Below are 23,502 nucleotides of genomic sequence, written 5' to 3' on the forward strand. Positions count from 1 at the left end.
TATTTAGTATGAAACAACTTTTCCAGCATTATCATGTTGTCAAATTTACTTTAGACAGCACAGTTTGTCAAAAATAGCTAGCAATGCTAATGTTAGCTAGCTAAAACCCTCCAGTTTAGCTAACAATCTAATGTTATACTGCATCTAAAGTCAATCTGGCATCATGAAAATAATGACAAAAGGTTTTCCTACTAGTTATTGGCCTCCTTTTGAATGCCATTGTATTTCAAAGCCACAGTTTTAAAAACATTTTTATGTAACCTTTATTTAACTAGGCAAAGTCAGTTTAAGAACAAATTCTTATTTACAATGATGGTCAACCCCGGCCAAAACCGGACGACGCTGGGCTAATTGTGTGCCGCCCTATGTGACTCCCAATCACGGCAGGATGTGATACACCCTGGATTCAAACCAGGGACTGTAGTGATGCCTCCTGTACCAGATGCAGTGCCGTAGACCGCTGCGCCCCTCGGGAGCACTGTAATGCACTTTTGATGAAATCTTCATCAGCGCTCATTGACAATGCATTGAGTAGAATACTCAGTCGGGCATCAGTCCAAAACAATAACGTTCAAAACAATATTGTGAAAAAACATGCAACCCATGAATAGAGCTGCTGCCTATACTGTCTGACAAAATCACTATTTTAGTAGTTCATAGTATATAAGGCATACTTTTATGACTGCTGAATACCAACTATTAATCACTTAATAGTTGGTAGAAATACCTTGTGAAGCAACTGCTTTCTGTCCCTCTCAATCACACATTCTCTCTTCTCTCCATCTCTGTGTCTGCTCCACACAGAAGAGACAAGTAGGCGGGCTCAATGGATTATGGTCATTGTAGTTAAATATCATGTTTTCTGCGCTAAACTATATTGAATATTGGCCAGTTGGAAACTACAACTCCCTACTACATCGCACAGTTCTAGTTTAATCTGATTTATCTGTCGAGAAACTGTGCATCTAGCTCACAGATTTTTTTTTTTTAAGTAATGGAATTCAAATAATTGAACCGACATCAATAATTAGTAGTTTAAAAACCTACAAATAACAGACATTTTGGTTTATCGCTCACTAATATCTAGCAGTTATGACAGATCAAGCTTGGTGTGTGAGAGGTTGTGACCTTTTTAGTATACATGGCCTCATAGACAATCAGCTGGTGACCACTAGAATGAAATATGGACAGAGTCCTTATAAAAACATTTTTTATGTATTACGATATGAAAGCACAATTTACAGCAGTTTATTCATTGTTACATACTCATATGATCTTAAAAACCGAGTAACCTTCAAGTGAAGACTTCTTGATTAATCTAATATTCATATTTTGATTTCACATAACTACAAGTTGCATGTCTTAGTATATCTTATTTCTTTCTTTATTGCAGCTACCTGCAGTATTTCACTATCACTTAAAAATGAAAAAGCAACACAATTTTGTTTTTTGTAGACTTTTGTAGACATGCCATATTCTCACATATAAAAATCTGATATTTAATGTGAAAATAATTGAATAAATGAAAAGTATTTGTGAACATTGAAATCCGCACTGTATATATGTGTCGGATCATTTATTTCTGGACATTACTCTTTGTCTTGGTGGCTCAAATTAACGAAAAGTTCAAAAGCAGAGTCTCGTAAACGTGCAGAAATCCCTCCACATACCATTGCTCAAACTCTTATGCAACACTTTCCAATGTGGACGGCTGAACAATACTTGTTGCACATACAGTACAGCAAAAATACACCCTTAGTTTGGGATTATGAAGATGTGTGCGTGTTCTCTGAAAAGAGCAGACTAAAGGTAGAGACTTCTGCTCTGCCTCGGAGCTGTGAGTTAAACACAGTGGACTGATTCGATGGTGTCACTGAGTTGAGCAGTTTAAAAGATGGCAGCGTCTTCCTCTTGACAGGCGCCGGAGGTCAGCACCACGTTGTCCAGCCCAATCTCTCCCCTAACTCGATTCCCACGCTCAGCTTCAAAGATGATCTGCAGAATGAGAGCAAAGATGTTGATGAGATGTTTTGGAAATTGGGACTTGTGTAGTGTATCTTGTTTGCTTCGACAGTGGTCATATTGGCAAGTGTGGTGATTAAATTAAAAACCTCTCTAAACATTGTGCTAGTAAATACGGCAATCATAGAACATACAGTGTATTGGTAAAGTACTCAGACCCCTTGACTTTTCCACATTTTGTTACGTCACAGCCTTATTCTAAAATTGATTGAATTGTTTTTTCCCTCACCAATCTCACACAATACCCCATAATGACAAAGCAGAAATATACAAACCAAAATATTACATTTTCAGTTGAAGTCAGAAGTTTACATACACTTAGGATGGAGTCATTAAAACCTGTTTTTCAACCACTCCATAAATGTCTTGTTAACGAACTATAGTTTCGGCAAGTCGGTTAGGACATTTACTTTGTGCATGACACAAGTAATTTTTCCAACAATTGTTTACAGACAGATTATTTCACTTATAACTCACTGTATCACAATTCCAGTGGGTCGGAAGTTTACATACACTAAGTTGACTGTGCCTTTAAACAGCTTGGAAAATTCCAAAAAATGATGTCATGACTTTAGAAGCTGCTGATAGGCTAATTGACATCATTTGAGTCAATTGGAGGTGTATCTGTGGATGTATTTCAAGGCCTACCTTCAAACTCAGTGCCTCTTTGCTTGACATCATGGGAAAATCAAAAGAAGTCAGCCAAGACCTCAGAAACAAAATTGTAGACCTCCACAAGTCTACTTCATCCTTGGGAGCAATTTCCAAACGCCTGAAAGGTTCCACGTTCATCTGTACAAACAATAGTACGCAAGCATAAACACCATGGGACCACGCAGCCATCATACCGCTCAGGAAGGAGACGCATTCTGTCTTCTAGAGATGAACGTACTTTGGTGCGAAAAGTGCAAATCAATCCCGGATTAACAGCAAAGGACCTTGTGAAGTTGCTGGAGGAAACGGGTACAAAAGTATCTATATCCACAGTAAAACGAGTCCTATATCGACATAACCTGAAAGGCAGCTCAGCAAGGAAGAAGCCACTGATCCAAAACCGCCATAAAAAGCCAGACTACGGTTTGCAACTGCACATGGGGACAAAGATCTTACTTTTTGGAGAAATGTCGTCTGGTCTGATGAAACAAAAATAGAACTGTTTGGCCATAATGACCATCGTTATGTTTGGAGGAAAAAGGGGGATGCTCTTAAGCCGAAGAACACCATCCCAACCGTGAAGCATGTTGTGGGGGGTGCTTTGCTGCAGGAGGGACTGGTGCACTTCACAAAATAGATGGCTTCATGAGGGATGAAAATTTTGTGGATATATTGAAGCAACATATCAAGACATCAGTCAGGAAGTTAAAGCTTGGTCGCAAATGGGTCTTCCAAATGGACAATGACCCCAAGCATACTTCCAAAGTTGTGGTATAATGGCTTAATGACAACAAAGTCAAGGTATTGGAGTGGCCATCACAAAGCCCTGACCTCAATCCTCTAGAAAATCTGTGGGCAGAACTGAAAAAGCGTGTGCGAGCAAGGAGGCCTACAAACCTGACTCAGTTACACCAACTCTGTCAGGAGGAATGGGCCAAAATTCACCCAACTTCTTGTGGAAGCTTGTGGAAGGCTACCCGAAATGATAGACCCAAATTAAATAATTAAAAGGCAGTGCTACCAAATACTAATTGAGTGTATGTAAACCTCTGACCCACTGGAAATGTGATGAAAGAAATAAAAGCTGAAATAAATAATTCTCTCTACTATTATTCTGACATTTCACATTCTTAAAATAAAGTGATGATCCTAACTGACCTAAGACAGGGACTTTTGACTAGGATTAAATGTCAGAAATTGTGAAAAACTGAGTTTAAATGTATTTGGATAAGGTGTATGTAAACTTACGACTTCCACTGTACATAAGTATTCAGACCCTCTACTCAGTACTTTGTTGAAGCACCTTTTGGCAGTGATTACAGCCTCAAATCGTCTTGGGTATGAGGCTACACGCTTGGCACACCTGTATTTAGGGAGTTTATCCCGTTCTTCTCTGCAGATCCGCTCAAGCTCTGTCAGGTTGGATGGGGAGCGTCTCAGCACAGCTATTTTCAGTTCTCTCCAGAGATGTTCAATCGGGTTCAAGTTGTCTTGGCTGTGTACTAAGGGTCGTTGTCCTGTTGGAAGGTGAACCGTCACCCCAGTCGGAGGTCCTGAGCGCTCTGGAGCAGGTTTTCATCAAAGATCTCCCGGTACTTTGCTCCATTCATCTTTCCCTCGATACTGTCTAGTCTCCCAGTCCCTGCTGCTGAAAAACATCCCCACAGCATGATGCTGCACCCACCATTCTTCACTGTAGGGATGGTGCTAGGTTTCCTCCCGACGTGACGCTTGGCATTCAGGACAAAGAGTTCTTGGTTTCATCAGACCAGAGAATCTTGTTTCTCATGGTCTGAGAGTCTTTTAGGTGCCTTTTGGCAAACTCCAAGCTGGCTGTCATGTGTCTTTTACTGAGGAGTGGCTGCCGTCTGGCCACTGTACCATAAAGGCCTGATTGGTGCAGAGATGGTTGTCCTTCAAACTGGGTTCTTTTATAGACAGGTGTGGGCAGAACTTTCCAAATCATGTCCAATCAATTGAATTTACCACAGGAGGTCTCCAATCAAGAAACATCTCAAGGTCAATGGAAACAAGCTTGATCAATGGAAACAAGCTGCACCTGAGCTCAATTTCGAGTCTCATAGCAAAGGGTCTGAATCCTTACAGTACCAGTCAAAAGTTTGGACACACCTACTCATTCAATGGTTTTTCTTTATTTTTACTATTTTCTACATTGTAGAATAATAGTGAAGACATCAAACCCATGAAATAACACATATGGAATCATGTATTAACCAAAATAAGTGTTCAAAGTAACCACCCTTTGCCTTGATGACAGCTTTGCATACTCTTGGCATTCTCTCAACCGACTTAATGAGGAATGCTTTTCCAACAGTCTTGAAGGAGTTCCCACATATTTCTTTGCAGCAATTCGACCATGAAGGCCTGATTCACGCAGTCTCCTCTGAACAGTTGATGTTGAGATGTGTCTGTTACTTGAACTCTGTGAAGCATTTATTTGGGCTGCAATCTGAGGTGCAGTTAACTCTAATGAACTTATCCTCTGCAGCAGAGGTAACTCTGAGTCTTCCTTTCCTGTGGCGGTCCTCATGAGAGCCAGTTTCATCATAGAGCTTGATGGTTTTTACGACTGCACTTGAAGAAAATTCTTGAAATTTTCCAGATTGACTGACCTTCATGTCTTAAAGTAACGATGGACTGTCGTTTCTCTTTGCTTATTTGAGCTGTTCTTGCCATAATATGGACTTGGTCTTTTACCAAATAGGGCTATCTTCAATATACCACCCTACCTTGTCATAACACAACTGATTGGCTCAAATGCATTAAGAAGGAAAGAAATTCCACAAATGAACTTAACAAGGCACACCTGTTAATTGAAATGCATTCCAGGTGACTACCTCATGAAGCAGTTTTTATTTATTTATTTTTATTTAACTAGGCAAGTCAGTTAAGAACAAATTCTTATTTACAAAGACGGCCTAGGAATTCTCTGGTTGAGAGAATGCCAAGAGTGTGCAAAGCTGTCATCAAGGCAAAGGGTGGCTACTTTGAAGAATCTCAAATATATATATATACTTTTTTGGTTAGTACATGATTCCATGTGTTATTTCATAGTTTTGATGTCTTCCCTATTATTCTACAATCTTCAAAATAGTAAAAATAAAGAAAAAACATTGAATAAGTAGGTGTGTCCAAACTTTTGACTGGTACTGTATGTAAAAAAGGTATTGCTGTTAAAAAATATATATAAATTAGCAAAAATCCTAAACACCTGTTTTCAATTTATCGTTTTGGGGTATTGGGTGTAGATGAGGAAAACAATTAATTCAAGAATAGCGCTGTAATGTAAGAAGGGGTCTGAATACTTTCTGAATGCACTGTACCATTATCTGCTGACATTGTCAGCATTCTATGTGTCCTTTATCATTCTAGGCGTTTGAATGGAATGGTAACTTACAGATTCTGGGGCCTGGTTCTTCCAGGCCACAGTGAGCAGTTCTGTCTGCCACTCCTGGTCTTGGCTGCGGCTCTGCTCCCACACCGGATAGGCATTGTTGTTCAGCAGCACCCGCAGCGAGCCCACCTGGTTTCCAGTGACGCGGTAGTTGAAGGTGAGGCAGAAGCTTCCCTGTTTGGCCCGGTCACTGAGGAGCAGTTTTAGTCTAGCCTGGTCCTTCTTCTCCCCCAGAAGACCACTCATAGCCATGTAGTACTCCATACCTGGGGGTTAGGGATCAGGGAGTGGACACAAGCTGATCAGTGATAGTCGTTAACGTATTACTAACAGCTATTTGGGAATACATAGATTAAGCACAGCAAAGAGCAACTTCTGGAAGATAGATTCAGATGATCATGTGGATAATAAAATATTTACCTTATCGGTCATTGTATAAACATATATGCATCTACAAGGCAAATATAGGAGGTAGAAATACTATTAATGCCCCATTAGCATTATGCTATGTACCGTTTTCATGGTAGGACACGCTCCAGTCGACGTTATCATCCTTGTCCTGCACCCACTCACAAGCACCCTGATCAAAGTTGCAGTCCATGAAGAACTCTGGAAGGCACAGTCAGATGTCAACGATTCACAGTAATTAGAAAGGTATTATTTATTACCCACCTTATGTCAACAATTTAACCAAGGATTACCTTCCTGGGCTGGAGTTATTTCAATCTCTTTGACTTCGGTTGGAGGACCAAATACCGACTCAAAGTCCTCTGGAACTGCTTTGGGAGAGAGAGAACTCCGTTATGATATGGTCCATCAAATGTCAAGATAATGTAGTTCACTTCTGCTGAAAGCACAAAAAGACCAGACATAAGACAAGACATATTGAAACAGGATATTAACCACCTTGATTAGTGTGTATGTATAACCTTGTCTAAACAGTTATGAATGCTTAATATTGCTCTATCAAAACAAGCCATTTCAGATCCAAGCATTCTTCTGAAGATATGTGGTCCATGGAGATCATCCAGATGATTATGCAGTGGAAAGATTTCCCATCATAAAACAAAAGCCAGTCAGGGAAGTGGAAGCCTACAAGTGGAAGCCTGCCCTGTTGACATTTAGGATATTATAACTGAAGCATCTTAAAGCTCTCCCAACAAACTTCCCCCTTCACTGAGTTGCTCTAGACAACCAGATGTACAGCGGCTTTGCTAATTGAACCTGCCCAGCCAGAGTGGGTTGGTGTTTGAGGGGATTTGAGGAGCTGATGACAGACTCTCTCTGTCAGGGAGTCAGGTCTGTTTGCTCAACAGCTGTTCTGGGGGATGATAATAAAAGGCTTGGAGTCTCTGCCCCCCCCCCCCCCCCCCCCCCCCTAGTGGATGGGGAGTAGAGGCGCAGGGAGAGCTGTGTGTATCCCAAGGCGCTCACATGGCGGCAGAGTGGAATTCCTCCATGGAGCTGATGAATGTCTCGGGGCCTGTCTCCTCTTGCTATTTGAGTCATCCTGACGAAGGCTCAGGCTGCTGTCTCACTTGTTTCCTTAAAGAGATCAACATTAGCGGTGAAAGGCAGCCTTGTTACTGTCTCACTGAGAGGCATACCATCACGTGTGATCCTTTGCCCACACTCATCTTAAGATGAAGAGCCAATAATAATAATAATAATCCTAGCTATCTAAACCAAATAGCTACAGAGGCAACTTAAAGGCATGTGTGTTTTATCCCAAGAGCTATGAACTCCACTGTCTCTGTTGTATCTATGTTGTATCTGCACAAAAGGATCGATTTGGCATGAAAGGCATATTTCATTGCTTTTATGCATCCTGGCCTCATTATACTCATCTCTATGCTACGGTATCTCCTCAGCAGTGGATGGCTCATAATAATGGCTGGAACAGAGCGAATAGAATGGCATCAATACCTGTGTTTGATGTATTTGAAACCATTCCACCCATTCCGCTCCAGCAATTACCACCAGCTCATCCTCCCCAATTAAGATGCCCCCAACGTCCTGTGTTCCTCATGATATGACGGGGCGGCAGTGGTTAGAGCGTTGGACTAGAAACCGAAAGGTTGCAAGTTAGAATCCCCAAGCTGACAAGGTACAAATCTGTCATTCTGCCCCATTCTGCCACTGTTCCTTGGCCGTCATTGAAAATAATAGTTTGTTCTGAACTGACTTGCCTAGTTAAAACTTCTTTGGGATAGGTGGGACGGCAGCGTCCCACCTCGACAACAGCCAGTGAAATTGCAGAGTGCCAAATTCAAAAACAGAAATACTCCTAATAAAAATTCCTAAAACATACAAGTGTTATACATCAGCTGAAAGATAAACGTCTTGTTAATCCAACCGCTGTGTCAGATTTCAAATGTATCACTTACCTTTGATGATCTTCGTATGCTTGCACTCACAAGACTCCATGTTACACAATAAATGTTTGTTTTTTCTTCGATAAAGTCCCTGTTTATGTCTAAAAACCTCAGTTTTGTTGGTGCGTTTTGTTCAGTAGTCCATTGGCACAAAGCGCGGTCACAGCAGGCAGACGAAAAATCTAAAAAATACCATAAAAGTTTGTAGAAACATGTCAAACGATGTTTATAATCAATCCTCAGGTTGTCTTTGTCATAAATAATCGATCATATTTCAACCGGACAATAGCTTCGTCAATAGAAAAGGAAAAACAAGAAAGGCGCGCTCTCGGGATCGCGCAGGACACATCTCTGGAAATTTCCACTGGCCTCTCATTGAAAGTGGTGTTTCTCCCTCATTTTTCAGAGTAAAAGCCTGAAACAATGCCTAAAGACTGGCCACATATAGTGGAAGCCATAGGGATCACAAACTGCATCATAAGTCTTTGAATGGTGGATAGGCTTTCAATGGAAAAACAGGCATTTCAAAACAATAGCACTTCCTGGATGGATTTTCCTCAGGTTTTCGCCTGTCATATCAGTTCTGTTATACTCACAGACATTATTTTAACGGTTTTGGAGACTTTAGAGTGTTTTCTATCCAAATCTAGCAATTATATGCATATCCTAGCTTCTAGGCCTGAGTAGCAGGCGGTTTACTTTGGGCACCTCAGTCATCCAAACTTCCGAATACTGCCCCCTATCCCAAAAAAGTTAAATAGAGAAAAATATACATTTATTTCCCACAAGTCAAATGAAATGATCTTCTCTCAAGGGTTTCTACTTGCTTTTCAACTTTCAGTTTCAGCTCATGGCCAGAGAAGGTTAGAGAAGTTATTCTGTTTGACAGTTTGACTGATGGCCTCAGTGCGTCCACCTCTTTCCCAGGCTTGGCTGTGTGGGATTGTCACACTGCTATTCAGCACAGCTGTTTTTCTGGCCTTAGTCTCCTTTCAATGGTCAATGGCAAATGACAGGGGTGAAACAGAATACTCTTTCAAACACTAGGACCAGATCTAGTTTATTACATCAACCAACATGCGTAGAGCATGTACTGAACTATACGCAGCATTTAACACACAGCATTTAACCAGTGGTGGAAAAAGTACCACGTTGTCATTCTTGAGTAAAGGTATAGATACCTTTATAGAAAGTTACTCAAGTAAAAGTGAATGTCAGCCAGTAAAATACTACTTGAGTAAAAGTCTAAAAGTATTTGGTTTTAAATATACTTAAGTATCAAAAGTAAATGTAATTGCTAAAATATACTTAAGTATCAAAAGTAAAAATGTAAATCACTTACAATTCCTTATACTAAGCAAAGCAGATTGCTTAATACCATTTTCTTGTTTTTAGAATTTATGGATAGTCAGGGGAACACTCAGAGATTATTTACAAAATATTAATTTGTGTTTAGTGAGTCCGCAGGCCAGAGGCAGTAGGGATGACCATGTGTTCTCTTGATAAGTGCGTGAATTTGACCATTTTCCTGTCTTGCTAAGCATTCAAAATAGATATAAATACCACCCAAAAACGACTTAAGGAGTACTTTAAAGTATTTTTACTTAAGTACTTTACACTAATGCATTTAACAGTAACTTAGTTCAACTTCATGGTTGAATATATTCACTCTCTTGCTACATCTTATTTAGGGTTGGAGGTAACACATAACACTGGAAGATCTCTTCTAGCGTAAGCTAATGTGTTGTTGTCTTGTCCTCCAACCACATTAGCTATTTATACCTCACAGGATGTGTTGTATTTACAACATGTGAATCTAATATGTGAAAGAGGCCATTCTCTGCTTACCAGGGTTGGGCTCAATTAAACATTTTGGATTTGACTCCCATTCAACTCATGAGTTGAAATTCGAATTTAATTGGACATACCCCACAGGATGTAGAATTGGAGTTTGAGTGACAGGAAGTAGAATTTAATTCAGTGCATTTCAAAGAAATTCCACTCAGTCATAGAACATGACCGTTTAATTGAATCTGACTGGTCACACTGCCAGATACCAAAGAATATATCAAATTTCTCTGAAAACAATGTTCATATACTCCTTCAACTTTAGTGCTTAGAATAGCCAATTTTATTTCCACCAACCATTGCATTTATTTGGCTTCTTTTTAAAGGCATCTTGAGGGTTACACTAATGCATTCTGGGAAATGTAGTATTTCCCTCATATTTAACAGAATTGAAGTGATTAATGAAATATAATTACTTAGAATATTTGCATACAGGTTTTGTTATGTTTTCCTTGAACATTCATTTCAACAGTTTCCCCAAAAATGATATGCACGTATATAACGACATGTTTGATGATTTACAGTATGTAGAATATTTATATTTGTATAGACTACACCTATATAATGAATAGAAAAGGGATTGGAATTTTATTGAATTTCACTGAATTAAATTTGATTTATTTTAATTCAAAATGTACTACTTCAATTCAAATTCAAGAATTGAACTAGAATTTGAGGCATTCTCAATTTAATTTGAGCCCAACCCTGCTGCCTCCTGCCGAATTAGCTTTCATTCTAAGCCATAGATCTACTCAGTGCCCAGAACATGAAGCAACAGGCTGAATCCTGACACACACTCAGGTCCAGGGCTTAGAACTGACCTTTTATTGTGGAATGGTAATCCTCAAGCTTACACTGCCTGACATCACATTGCAGCTTTGAGATGTCTTAAACAAGGTTAGAGTCAGAAGGGACTCAATCCATACGTTTAGTCCAGCTAACCGTGGATCTTTAAAGGAATCCAAAGCACTCCCCAGTCCTTGTGTCTCTGAATAAAACTGTCAAGTGACAGTGGATCATCTGACTCCTATAGATAAAAATAAAAGCTCAGATGTTGTTTATACATAGTTTCCAAGACATGTGTGCATGCATATGTTTGTATATCAAGTAGAACTGTGTTTGATAAGCGATATAGGTTTTATTGTATACCTCAGGTTTATGTCAAAGACACCTAATAAATAGTACCCTTCATTTAAACAACGACGATGAGTTTAACTCCCTGGCAGTTGACAAGAGATACATAGGACAGATAGATAAGACTAGACTTCCTTCAAGCAAGGCCAAGAAACCTGAGGCCAGCCGGCCGGAGAAATGTGAAGTCAGGTTTGGAAGGGGGGGGCTGTAATTAGGCCAGACCTTAGACTCCATAAATTCCCCCTGTCTTGAGACATCTGTAAAATATGTCCAGAGAGGATATACTGTGGGTCTCTGTGAAGGCATGGGGGTAGCTAATAGAAAGAGTAGACAGATGTGCAGCAGGGTCATAGGGTCGTTGTAGGCTACACTAACCCTCACAGAACAGGGCATAGAGCAAAAACCCTGTGATCTAACCTAACTTTGACTGAGTGTTGAGTGTTTGAGAGCATCCTGTTTAGTGTTCTATGATGCCATAGAACATGTGTAACCCTAAATATAACTGAGTGAAAAGAAGAGTATACATCACAAAGTTCTTGCCATTCCTATTTAGCTGACGCAAATGGGGGATAGTATTTCTGAATAACTATGAGTGCTACACACCACCACAGCAGTAATGGTGTGTGAAAATCCATATGATCAGTGTTGGTGTAATCAGATTTGGGACCACCCACGATGGAAATAAATACGGGGATTAGTGGGGAGGAGTTAGGGAAAGGAGGCTTACTGAAAACATCTCCTCTTGGATTGAGTTGGTTGTCCACATCTGCCTCCTCCTCGTCCTCTTCTTCCTCCTCCCCTACATTAGTGAAGTCCACCTGGCCCACCTTCTCTGAGCCACCGATGTAGGTCTCACCATCGTAGTCGAAGGGCTGCATGCGTATCTGAGGGGGGACGGTCACCTGGGGCTCGGGGATGACGTTCTTGATCTGCTCGTTGTCCAGCTTTCCTGGCAGTCTTGGTCTCACTGGGGAGTCTGGGATAGCTGCAGGAAGAAGAACCAGCTCAGACCTCTGGAACTACAATCACAGGTGGAATCTGATGCAGTTATACAAGAGTTTAGGCATAAATCCTGTGTTTATACAGCCATTATAGTTTATAAAGCCATTATAGTTTTTTAAAGCCAAAACATGTCAGAGAGTATGTCATGGGAATTTTTCTAAATGACTTACCTTGTTTTTTTTATGTATTATTATTATTTATTTTTTATTGACCCACCCACCAATGGATGGACAAAAATAATGTTGTTTTTACATCTTTTAATTAATAATTAATCTATTGATGCTAAATCTGCAGAGCTGAGATGGTTGTATTCCCCTTACACATAACATTCTGTTGGTTGCAATATGGAATCGGCACATCGAAATTCTCTTCCCAACTTTTTTGCAACCTCTATGGCACTGATATCAACATTTTGGTCCTTAAAAACTGGTTTATTTTTCTATTCATGACAATTTTTTTGTGTGCCAATTTTTGTCTTTAATAAAGGGCAGACAAACAAGTTCCCCCTCCACTAACCTTCTCCATTTTTTGCTGTAATCAGTTGGTTGTAAGTTTGGATAGAACATTTACATATATTTTTGTTAGCTGCACATGTGACATAACTCCACCTTTCCTATTCATAATATAATTAACAAAGATCATTTAAAAAAGGCGATATTTTGAAAAAGGTTCAATTTTCAGGCCATGTTTTAACAAGGGGTGAGCCATTCTTACTAATCTACTGGAGAACGAGTTCAGGTTTATGTATAACTTTTGTCTGACATGCTTTAAGTGAGGTTTAATGCTGTAATTTTGAATAATTTTTATCCCTCCAAACTCATATTCATTATATAAATAAGCATGTTTAAGTATTGTTTTTGATCGCATAATTAAAAAAAAAAAAATGTTCGGCATAACCATAAGTAAATTGGTAAGCTGGGATATGACTAAAGACTTAATTAGACTTACCTTGTTCATTGAAATACATGCATTTCTTTTGTGTAAACATGTTGTCATAGACATGAAAGATGAGCACATAGAGTAGGACGACAGACAGGAATATCATACTCCATGCATGGGAAGCATGACAGCCAGCTTCAGCCATATATACTGTATGTGCTTGCAAAGTCTAAAATGGTTTCATGCTGACTTCTACATGGCAGATCAAGCTGTGTGTGGTGCGGATAGGACGTAGCCAGCCTTGAGCCATGAGAGAGGGAAGGAAGGGGGAGTTCACAAAGCAACAGTGGTAGGTAGGAGGGGGGTGGGGGACGCTGCAGGGCGAGGTGCGAACAGAGGAAGTGGAAAGCCTTGTTGCATTCCATACACATCTCACCATTGAGGAAATTATCATCTGCACTGCCTTTGTCTCCCTGGTCCCAGGAGCTTTGATAAAAGGGTTTGACTACAAAAACATAAAGGCATCTTTGTTTACACAAAGCCACGGCGCACCTATCATGTCACCTAGGCTACATCAGCTAGTGCCAACTGCCTGGTTCAGAGAGTGCACTGTGGCCCCTCTGCTACTCACAGACAGACAGACAGACAGACAGACAGACAGACAGACAGACAGACAGACAGACAGACAGACAGACAGACAGACAGACAGACAGACAGACAGACAGACAGACAGACAGACAGACAGACAGACAGACAGACAGACATGCCTCTCCTTTCCTCTGTCCTTCAGATGGCTGGGTTCGGTAGAACAGCAGATATTTACACAGGTGTAATTTGAATCAGGGGCTCTCCCTGAGTAACATCTGTAGAGTGCAGGGGTTGTCTGAAAACAGGAAACTGGCTTTGGCAGTGCTGATGTTTTAAGAGCACAGTTAAAATATGCTATAGTGAAATAACTGTCTGAGAGACTTTTCACTCTTGTATCGGATATAAAAGGTGAATATACAGTTGAAGTCGGAAGTTTACATACAGTTAGGTTGAAGTCATTAAAACACATTTTTCAACCACTCCACAAATTTCTTGTTAACAAACTATAGTTTTCGCAAGTCAGTTAGGACATCCACTTTGTGCATGACACAAGTAATTTTTCCAACAATTGTTTACAGATAGATTATTTCATTGTATCACAATTTCAGTGGGTCAGAAGTTTACATACACTAAGTTGACTGTGCATTTAAACAGCTTGGAAAATTCCAGAAAATTATGTCATGGCTTTAGAAGCTTCTGATAGGCTAATTGGCATCATTTGAGTCAATTGGAGGTGTACCTGTGGATGTATTTCAAGGGCTACCTTCAAACTCAGTGCTCAACTGTAGACCTCCACAAGTCTGGTTCATCCTTGGGAGTAATTTCAAAATGCCTGAAAGGTACCACGTTCATCTGTACAAACAATAGTACGCAAGTATAAACACCATGGGACCACGCAGCCGTCATACGGCTCAGGAAGGAGACATGTTCTGTCTCCTAGAGATGAACGTACTTTGGTGCGAAAAGTGCAAATCAATCCCAGAACAACAGCAAAGGACCTTGTGAAGTTGCTGGAGGAAACAGGTACAAAAGTATCTATATCCACAGTAAAACGAGTCCTATATCGACATAACCTGGAAGGCCGCTCAGCAAGGGAGAAGCCACTGCTCCAAAACCGCCATAAAAAAGGCAGACTACGGTTTGCAACTGCACACGGAGAAATGTCCTCTGGTCTGATGAAACAAAAATAGAACTGTTCGGCCCTAATGACCATAATTTTGTTTGAAGGAAAAGGGGGATGCTTGCAAGCCGAAGAACACCATCCCAACTGTGAAGCACGGGGGTGGCAGCATCTTGTTGTGGGGGTGCTTTGCTGCTGAAGGGACAGGTGCACTTCACAAAATAGATGGCATCATGAGAAAGGAAAATTATGTGGATACGTTGAAGCAACATCTCAAGACATCAGTCAGGAAGTTAAAGCTTGGTCGCAAATGGGTCTTCCAAACGGACAATGACCCCAATCATACTTCCAAAGTTGTGGCAAAATGGCTTAATGACAACAAAGTCAAGGTATTGGAGTGGCCATCACAAAGCCCTGACCTCAATCCCATTGAAAATCTGTGGGCAGAACTGAAAAAGCGTGTGCGAGCAAGGAGGCCTACAAACCTGACTCAGTTACACCAGCTCTGTCAGGAGGAATGAGCCAAATTCACCCAACTTATTGTGGGAAGCTTGTGGAAGGCTACCCGAAACGTTTGACCCAAGTTAAACTATTTAAAGGCAATGCTACCAAATACTAATTGAGTGTATGTAAACTTCTGACCCACTGGGAATGTGATGAAAGAAATAAAAGCTGAAATAAATAATTCTCTCTGCTATTATTCTGACATTTCACATTCTTAAAATAAAGTGGGGATCCTAACTGACCTAAGACAGGGAATTTTTACACAGATTAAATGTCAGGAGTTTTGAAAAACTGAGTTTAAATGTATTTGGCTAAGGTGTATGTAAACTTCCGACGTCAACTGTAGTATATGCAATATGGGAAAAAACATTGTTCGATTGTGGCCCCCTTGCACATCAACAACTTTTCTATCAAATGGTTTTTACTCTAAGAATGTTTTGATGATTGATGAATAGTAAATCTGTTCAGGTCTCACCCGAGCATTCGAAGCCACTGCCACGGAAGCCTTGCTTGCACTTGCACTTGTAGGATCCCTGAGTGTTCAGACAGACTGCATGGTGGCTGCACTTGTGTGTGTTGGCCGCACACTCGTCATTGTCTGAAAAATACATTTACTGATTTGATATCTCCTCACAGATTGTTTTAAAGTAAATTGTTGTGTATGTGAAATGATTGTATACCTTACCTACACAGTCATATTTCCCACTAACATACGTCAGATCGTAGCCATTCTGGCACTTGCAGTAGTAGCTACCAAATGTGTTGACACACTGTCTGTTGTATGGGCACAGGTTCATCCCAGTTACACATTCATCAATATCTAAAGGCACAAGGAAGGAAGGGAGGAAGACGGACAGATTTGAATAAACATGGAATGACCGAGTTCTGTTTTCTACATTGAAGCATAGGGTTAAATATTTGGATCAATGTCAACCATCCCTGACTGACACTTTAGTTTAGCACCACAATGGGACAATGGCTCCCAATCCACTCAAGTAGTTTTGTGGGAAGAAACACTACCCCATTTTGTCCAACCGGCTGCTACAGATGATTAAGTTCTTATGTGAGAAGCCTTGAGATGGAGCAGGAATGTGAAACCACATAATGGAGGCTTCACAGAGCTTTACAAAGCTCCAACATGTTGACCCCTTCTGTTGTGTTCAGTAGCTGCTAATCCATGAGGTGGAGTGGTCCAGTGAGAACGAGCATAAACTCCTCATGAAGTGATATACTGCAGTGTCAGGGTTGGTGGTCCAAGGTGGTGGTACTCACCCACGCAGGACCTCTCGTCCGGCCCCAGCTGCAGACCTGCAGACGGGCAGAGACAACGGATCTCCCCCTGTACCTCCTCACAGCCATACTGACAGTGGGCCAGGGAGCACGTCCTGGAGTCTATACACACACTCACACAGGAAAGAGAACTTCTTAAACAGTACTGGTACAGTATAAAACTAACACCATTTCTTGAGTGAATAGCAGCAGGTAAAGTAGGGGTTACAGTGCCCACTCACTGGTACAGGAGCCATCAGGCATGAGGGTGTATCCGTTGAGGCAGTAGCACATGTAGCTGCCATGGGTGTTCATGCAGCGATGCTCACAGGGACGGGGCTTCAGGCCACACTCATTCAGATCTGGACAGAGAGACAGACAGTCGTCCTCAGTTATGTACTTCAGGGATATTTATGGCTATACTATATTAGTTTGTAATCAGAAATAATGCACCTGTGGCTTCTATAAGTCTGTTGGCTTCACCAGAGACATCAAACTTGAAAATTGTCCCATGGACATCATATCTTACATGGTCCCAGGGGTAACATATTGAATACATTTTAGGTTTCTCCAGATTAAGTATTCTATATAGCAGAAAATGAATAGTTTGGTATTGAAATATTGAGGCATCTGTAAAGGTGTCAACATGATGATCAAGTGATTTACAGTGCGTTGCGAAAGTATTCACCCCCTTGGCATTTTCCTATTTTGTTGCCTTACAACCTGGAATTAAAATAGTTTTTTGTCTGGGTTTGTATCATTTTATTTACACAACATTCCTACCACTTTGAAGACGCAAAATATTTTTTCTTGTGAAACAAACAAGAAATAAGACAAAAAACTGAAAACGTGAGCGTGCATAACTATTCACCCCCCAAAGTCAATACTTTGTAGAGCCACCTTTTGCAGCAATTACAGATGCAAGTCTCTTGGGATATGTCTCTATAAGCTTGGCACATCTAGCCACTGGGATTTTTGCCCATTCTTCAAGGCAAAACTACTCCAGCTCCTTCAAGTTGGATGGGTTCCGCTGGTGTACAGCAATCTTTATTCATACCACATATTCTCAAATGGATTGAGGTCTGGGCTTTGACTAGGCCATTCCAAGACATTTAAATGTTTCCCCTTAAACCACTCAAGTGTTGCTTTAACAGTATGCTTAGGGTCATTGTCCTGCTGGAAGGTGAACCTCCGTCCCAGTCTCAAATCTCTGGAAGACTGAAACAGGTTTCCCTCAATAATTTCCCTGTATTTAGCGCCATCCATCATTCCTTCAATTCGGACCAGTTTCCCAGTCCATGCTTCGTGGGATGTTCAAAGTTTCTGATATTTTTTTATAACCCAACCCTGATCTGTATTTTTCCACAACTTCTTGCTCGTTTGTGCTGTTTGCTTAGTGGTGTTGCAGACTCTGGGGCCTTTCAGAACAGGTGTATATATACTGAGATCACGTGACAGATCATGTGACACTTAGATTGCACACAGGTGGACTTTATTTAATTAATCATGTGACTTCTCAAGGTAATTGGTTGCACCAGATCTTATTTAGGGGCTTCATAGCAAAGGGGGTGAATACATATGCACGCACCACTTTTCCGTATTTTTTTTTTATTTTTTTAACAAGTTATATTTTTCATTTCACTTCTCCAATTTGGACTAGTTTGTCTATGTCCATTACGTTACATAAAAAATAAAAATTACAGGTTGTAATGCAACAAAATAGGAAAAATGCCAAGGGGGTGAATACTTTTGCAAGGCACTGATTCAGGGGCTTGTGAAGTAGAGAGGGATAACTACAGAGACAGGCTACAAATCTGAGCTGCAAGTTGATCTCCATAAAGAGACCACTTTGGCTCACATTTCTCTGACCTTTGACCCTCATTCCATTGACTCTAGTTACCCCACTGACCTTGATTGCACGTCTTTCCGGTGTATCCTTGGTAACACTTGCATTTGTTGGGGCCAACACACTCTCCGTGCTTGCAGCCATGTTCACACTGAGCTGGTAAAGCATTCAAGGAGAGAAATACCACCAGCGGCAATAAGAGGGGTTATGCAGGTTCACTGAGGTTCAAACATGCCAGGTTTACTATCCCAGAGGTAATTTAGTCCACATTTCTTCTGGTGCAGGAAAATACCCAGCCACAAAGAATAACAAATGTGAAAACCCATTATTGTGGAGAACAATTTGAGTTCTTAAACTTGAGGTTTTCATTCATTGAATATCCACTTACAGTATACAATATTTTCATTCAACGAAACAAAAAAAAAAGTTAAATTGATGAGCAGAGCTATACAAATAGATTTCTATTCACCATTCAAACAAGCAACATGACAAGGTCAAATACAGTACATTTTGACTAAACGTAACCACAGTTTGTTTTGTTGAGATGCTTACCTTCACATTGTCCTTTGCTGTTCTTTTTCCAGCCATAGCAACACTCTAACCTCCTGCCAAAGCGACATACACCTGGTTGGCCACCGGCGGGGACTTGTCTGCGGACCCTGTGCACATAAAGGGCAGGGGAAATAGGTGATACACAGCTCTACCCTGTTAGATCTTTGGTTCCATTCCTTGAGGGGCAGTTGAATCATGATCATAACTTGATAATGGATTGCAGAATAAAAACAAATACCCAAATAAGCACAACTTGCAGTAAATATGCATCAAATAGAGAAGAGAATTGGATCACTAAATTAGTGTATCCCTCCCCCAAAGACAAACAACCCTAAACAGGTACTCCAAAGTACCTGAAAGTACCTCCAACTTTTACAGATCTGACCCAGGAGAATGCAGCCAAGTAGTGAAAATATAGGTGGGAATCAGATAGTTGCGAGAATTTAAGCGTAAATGCATATTTTTATATTATTTACAGTATACATATTATCTTTGACAGATTCCCTGAGGCTCAAATGTTGATCAATAAGGCTTTTTTTCATTTCAAGTGCATTGTCCAATAAAATATAATGCACAGGCTTCATCCAGACAATGCATGCCTTGTTTATTTTTAAAAGCTTAGATATGGTGCCACACGGGGCCCCCCCAGGGGTGTGTGCTTAGTCCCCTTCTGTACTCCCTGTTCACACACGACTGTGTGACCACTTATGTATAGGGTACTTTGGGTTACATGTTACATGTTTGGGCTTGTTTGGCATACTTTGGGGTACCTGTTTGGAGTTTTTGGGTTACTTTGGGCAGTGTTTTAGTCACTTAACCTCGAGTCCGAGTTGAGTCCCAAGTCCATTGTGCTCGAGTCCGAATCGAGTCACGAGTCCCTATGGCTAAGTCCGAGTCGAGTCCAAGTCAGAGTCACCAATGGTCGAGTCACGAGTTGGGGTACTTTGGGGTACCTGTTTGGGGTTGTTTGGGGTGATTAGTACAGTGCCTTGTAAAAGTATTCATCCCCCTTCGCATTTTTCCAATTTTGTTGCATTACAACCTGTAATTTTAATGGATTTCTATTTGGACTTCATGTACTGGACATACACAAAATAGTCCAAATTGGTGAAGTGAAATGAAAAAAATAACTTGTTTCAAAAAATTCAAAAAAATAAAAACGGAAAAGTGGTGCGTGATTATGTATTCACCCCCTTTGCTATGAAGCCCCTAAATAAGATCTGGTGCAACCAATTACCTTCAGAAGTCACATAATTAATGAAATAAATATAAAGTCAACCTGTGTGCAATCTAAGTGTCACATGATCTCAGTATATATACACCTGTTCTGAAAGACCCCAGAGTCTGCAACACCACTAAGCAAGGGGCACCACCAAGCAAGCGGCACCATGAATACCAAGGAGCTCTCCAAACAGGTCAGGGACAAAGTTGTGGAGAAGTACAGATCAGGGTTGGGTTATAAAAAAATATCAGAAACTTTCAACATCCCACGAAGCATCATTAAATCCGTTATTAAAAAATGGAAATAATATGGCATCATAACAAACCTGCCAAGAGAGGGCCGCCCACCAAACTCACGGACCAGGCAAGGAGGGCATTAATCAGAGGCAACAAAGAGACCAAAGGTAACCCTGAAAGAGCTGCAAAGCTCCACAGCGGAGATTGGAGTATCTGTCCGTAGGACCAATTTAAGCCGTACACTCCACAGAGCTGGGCTTTATGGAAGAGTGGCCAGAAAAAAGCCATTGCTTAAAGAAAGAAATAAGCAAACACATTTGGTGTTTGCCAAAAGGCATATGGGAGACTCCCCAAACATATGGAAGAAGGTAATCTGGTCAGATGAGACTAAAATTGAGCTTTTTTGCTAAAAAAATAAATTAAAAAAAAGCTATGTTTGGTGCAAACCCAACACCTCTCATCACCTCGAGAACACCATGGTGGCAGTATCATGCTGTGGGGATGTTTTTTCATCGGCAGGGACTAGGAACCTGGTCAGAATTGAAGGAATGATGGATGGCACTAAATACAGGAGGGAAACCAGAGATTGGGACGGAGGTTCACCTTCCAGCAGGACAATGAAGCTAAGAATACTGCTAAAGCAACACTTGAGTGGTTTAAGGGGAAACATTTAAATGTCTTGGAATGGCCTAGTCAAAGCCCAGACCTCAATCCAATTGAGAATCTGTGGTATGACTTAAGTATTGCTGTACGCCAGCGGAACCCATCCAACTTGAAGGAGCTGGAGCAGTTTTGCCTTGAAGAATGGGCAAAAATCCCAGTGGCTAGATGTGCCAAGCTTATAGAGACATATAGAGACTTGCAGCTGTAATTGCTGCAAAAGGTGTCTCTACAAAGTATTGACTTTGGGGGGGATGAATAGTTTTGCACGCTCAAGTTTTCAGTTTTTTTATCTTATTTCTTGTTTGTTTCACAAGAAGAAATATTTGCATCTTCAAAGTGGTAGGATTGTTGTGTAAATAAAATGATACAAACCCCTCAAAAAATCTATTTTAATTCCAGGTTGTAAGGCAACAAAATAGGGAAATGCCAAGGGGGGTGAATACTTTCGCAAGACACTGTAGGACACATCCCCGGCTACTTTTTGGTGACATTTGACTTCAACACGTAGTCTAATATAGGTATCTCAAATGCATCCTTGCAGACACCCCAGCTAATTGTCACCCTAATAGCACTGTGGCAGTGGTTTGGAAAACTAACAGGCCAAATAAAATTCCCCCCGACTCCCTCCGATAGGAAGAAAAAGTGGGCTCTCTACTTACACTTAATCAGTCACTCCTTAAAGTCCTTACAGAGTTACATGAATAACTCAAGCAGGAACCTATTCCCTCCATTTTCATGACCCTCATCCGATTACACTTAAAGTGACCGTCATCAAGTCAGCACTTTGGAAATTATATGCATAGTGATTGAATTGCACGTATATTTTTACTGTAAATTAAATTGGGATGGGATGTCAATCTGCTGCTTCCCCTTTCATTGCTTGAAGTGTACCCTCAAGGATCATAAAATAACTTTAGCTTTTGAAGCACACATCTGGATGGGGAAACCTTCTGATCTGAGGAGCCCTCTAACCTCTAGCCCAGTGCCAAACTCAAATGGCCCAGATATTTGGCATTCTGGCGTTCCCCTCATGGCTTCCTAAAAGCAGCCCTGGCTCAAGGGGACGGGAAGAATCTGAGACCTGGTAGAAATCAACCAGAATAGCCTACAGGAGGAAAGGGCTAGGGGCCCCTATGTGTGACAGGTGTCCTTCGGTGATTAACAGTGCCATGAGCAACATTTAGCTGACACAGCCCCCATACCTCACATAGTCCCTGGCCAAGGCGCAGACAGCCTGAGAGTGAGGACATGCATTGCACCAAAACACCACTTTTCCCATTATTACATATTGAAACCAACTGACATGCCTGTGATTGTCATTAGCTAAACTGAGTCACCCTGGATAAAAGTGTCTGCTAAATTACTAAAATGAGCTTGTCACATGTCTCATTAGTTAAAGTTAGGATCAGGCAACTGGTAATGGCAGTTCAATAAGAGGCAACTTCTACTTGAGCAATAAGGCACGAGGGGGTGTGGTATATGGCCAATATACCATGGCTAAGGGCTGTTCTTATGCACGACACAACGCGAAGTGCCTGGATACCTCCCTCAGCCCAGGTATATTGGCCATATACCACAAACCCCAGAGGTACCTTTTGGCTATTATTAACTGGTTACCAATGTAATTAGAGCAGTAAAAATACATGTTTTGTCATACCCGTAGTGTACGGTCTGATATACCACAGCTATCAACCAATCAGCATTAAGGGCTCGAACCACCCAGTTTATAATACTGTATAAGTAATGGAATATAATGCATTTACAACACTTACAACACACAGCTGTGTCTGCTAGTAGCTGCTAGGAGTGTTAGCTAGGGATGTGACAATTGCTTTTGCAGTGCTGTTCCCTTGACCCTGCAATGGAATGTCCATACTGAATGCTCTACTATCCAGATGAATCATACCAATAAACACTGAGCTTTACACCTGCTGCAGGCATCAGAGTGAACAGATACAATGACAGCAGCATGAACTACATTATACTGTATGAACATGTATATCTCTCTGACAATCGTTTCCTACAGCAGTACATAGGATTGATTGATTGATTGCTTACTTACCTGTTGGCGTCTGCACTTCCAGAGGAAACATAGAACAGGAAGAAGAGTGCACCGATCCAGCTGAGGGGCTGCATGTTTTTCACTGGGTACAGCTCACGTTCTCTCACTATC

The 23,502-nt window shown here is 40.9% G+C and overlaps 1 protein-coding gene across 1 annotated transcript; it reads right to left on the reverse strand.

Moving 5' to 3' along the window:
- Positions 1–1,193: 1,193 nt before the first annotated feature.
- On the reverse strand, positions 1,194–23,465 carry egfl6 (EGF-like-domain, multiple 6). Its single transcript, XM_039014304.1, has 13 exons — positions 23,392–23,465; positions 19,209–19,315; positions 18,720–18,812; positions 17,053–17,172; positions 16,814–16,933; positions 16,227–16,361; positions 16,017–16,139; positions 13,766–13,834; positions 12,176–12,433; positions 6,793–6,867; positions 6,605–6,700; positions 6,095–6,357; positions 1,194–1,995 (listed from the first exon to the last, which is right to left on the reverse strand). Exons 1-13 carry the CDS (start codon positions 23,463–23,465, stop codon positions 1,888–1,890), a joined length of 1,641 nt encoding a protein of 546 aa, XP_038870232.1. The 3' UTR covers positions 1,194–1,887.
- Positions 23,466–23,502: the final 37 nt, after the last annotated feature.

The sequence above is a fragment of the Salvelinus namaycush genome, chromosome 19 (assembly GCF_016432855.1).
Source record: "Salvelinus namaycush isolate Seneca chromosome 19, SaNama_1.0, whole genome shotgun sequence".
NCBI lineage: Eukaryota > Metazoa > Chordata > Actinopteri > Salmoniformes > Salmonidae > Salvelinus > Salvelinus namaycush.

Coding starts and splice junctions, on each gene's coding strand:
- egfl6 (XM_039014304.1), bottom strand. CDS start 23,465: ATGCAGCCCCTCAGCTGGATCGGTGCACTCTTCTTCCTGTTCTATGTT. Junction 18,813..19,208: donor CAGCAAAGGACAATGTGAAG/GTAAGCATCTCA, acceptor ATGCTTTACCAG/CTCAGTGTGAACATGGCTGC. Junction 13,835..16,016: donor CAGTGGCTTCGAATGCTCGG/GTGAGACCTGAA, acceptor ATGTTTTTGTAG/TCAAACCCTTTTATCAAAGC.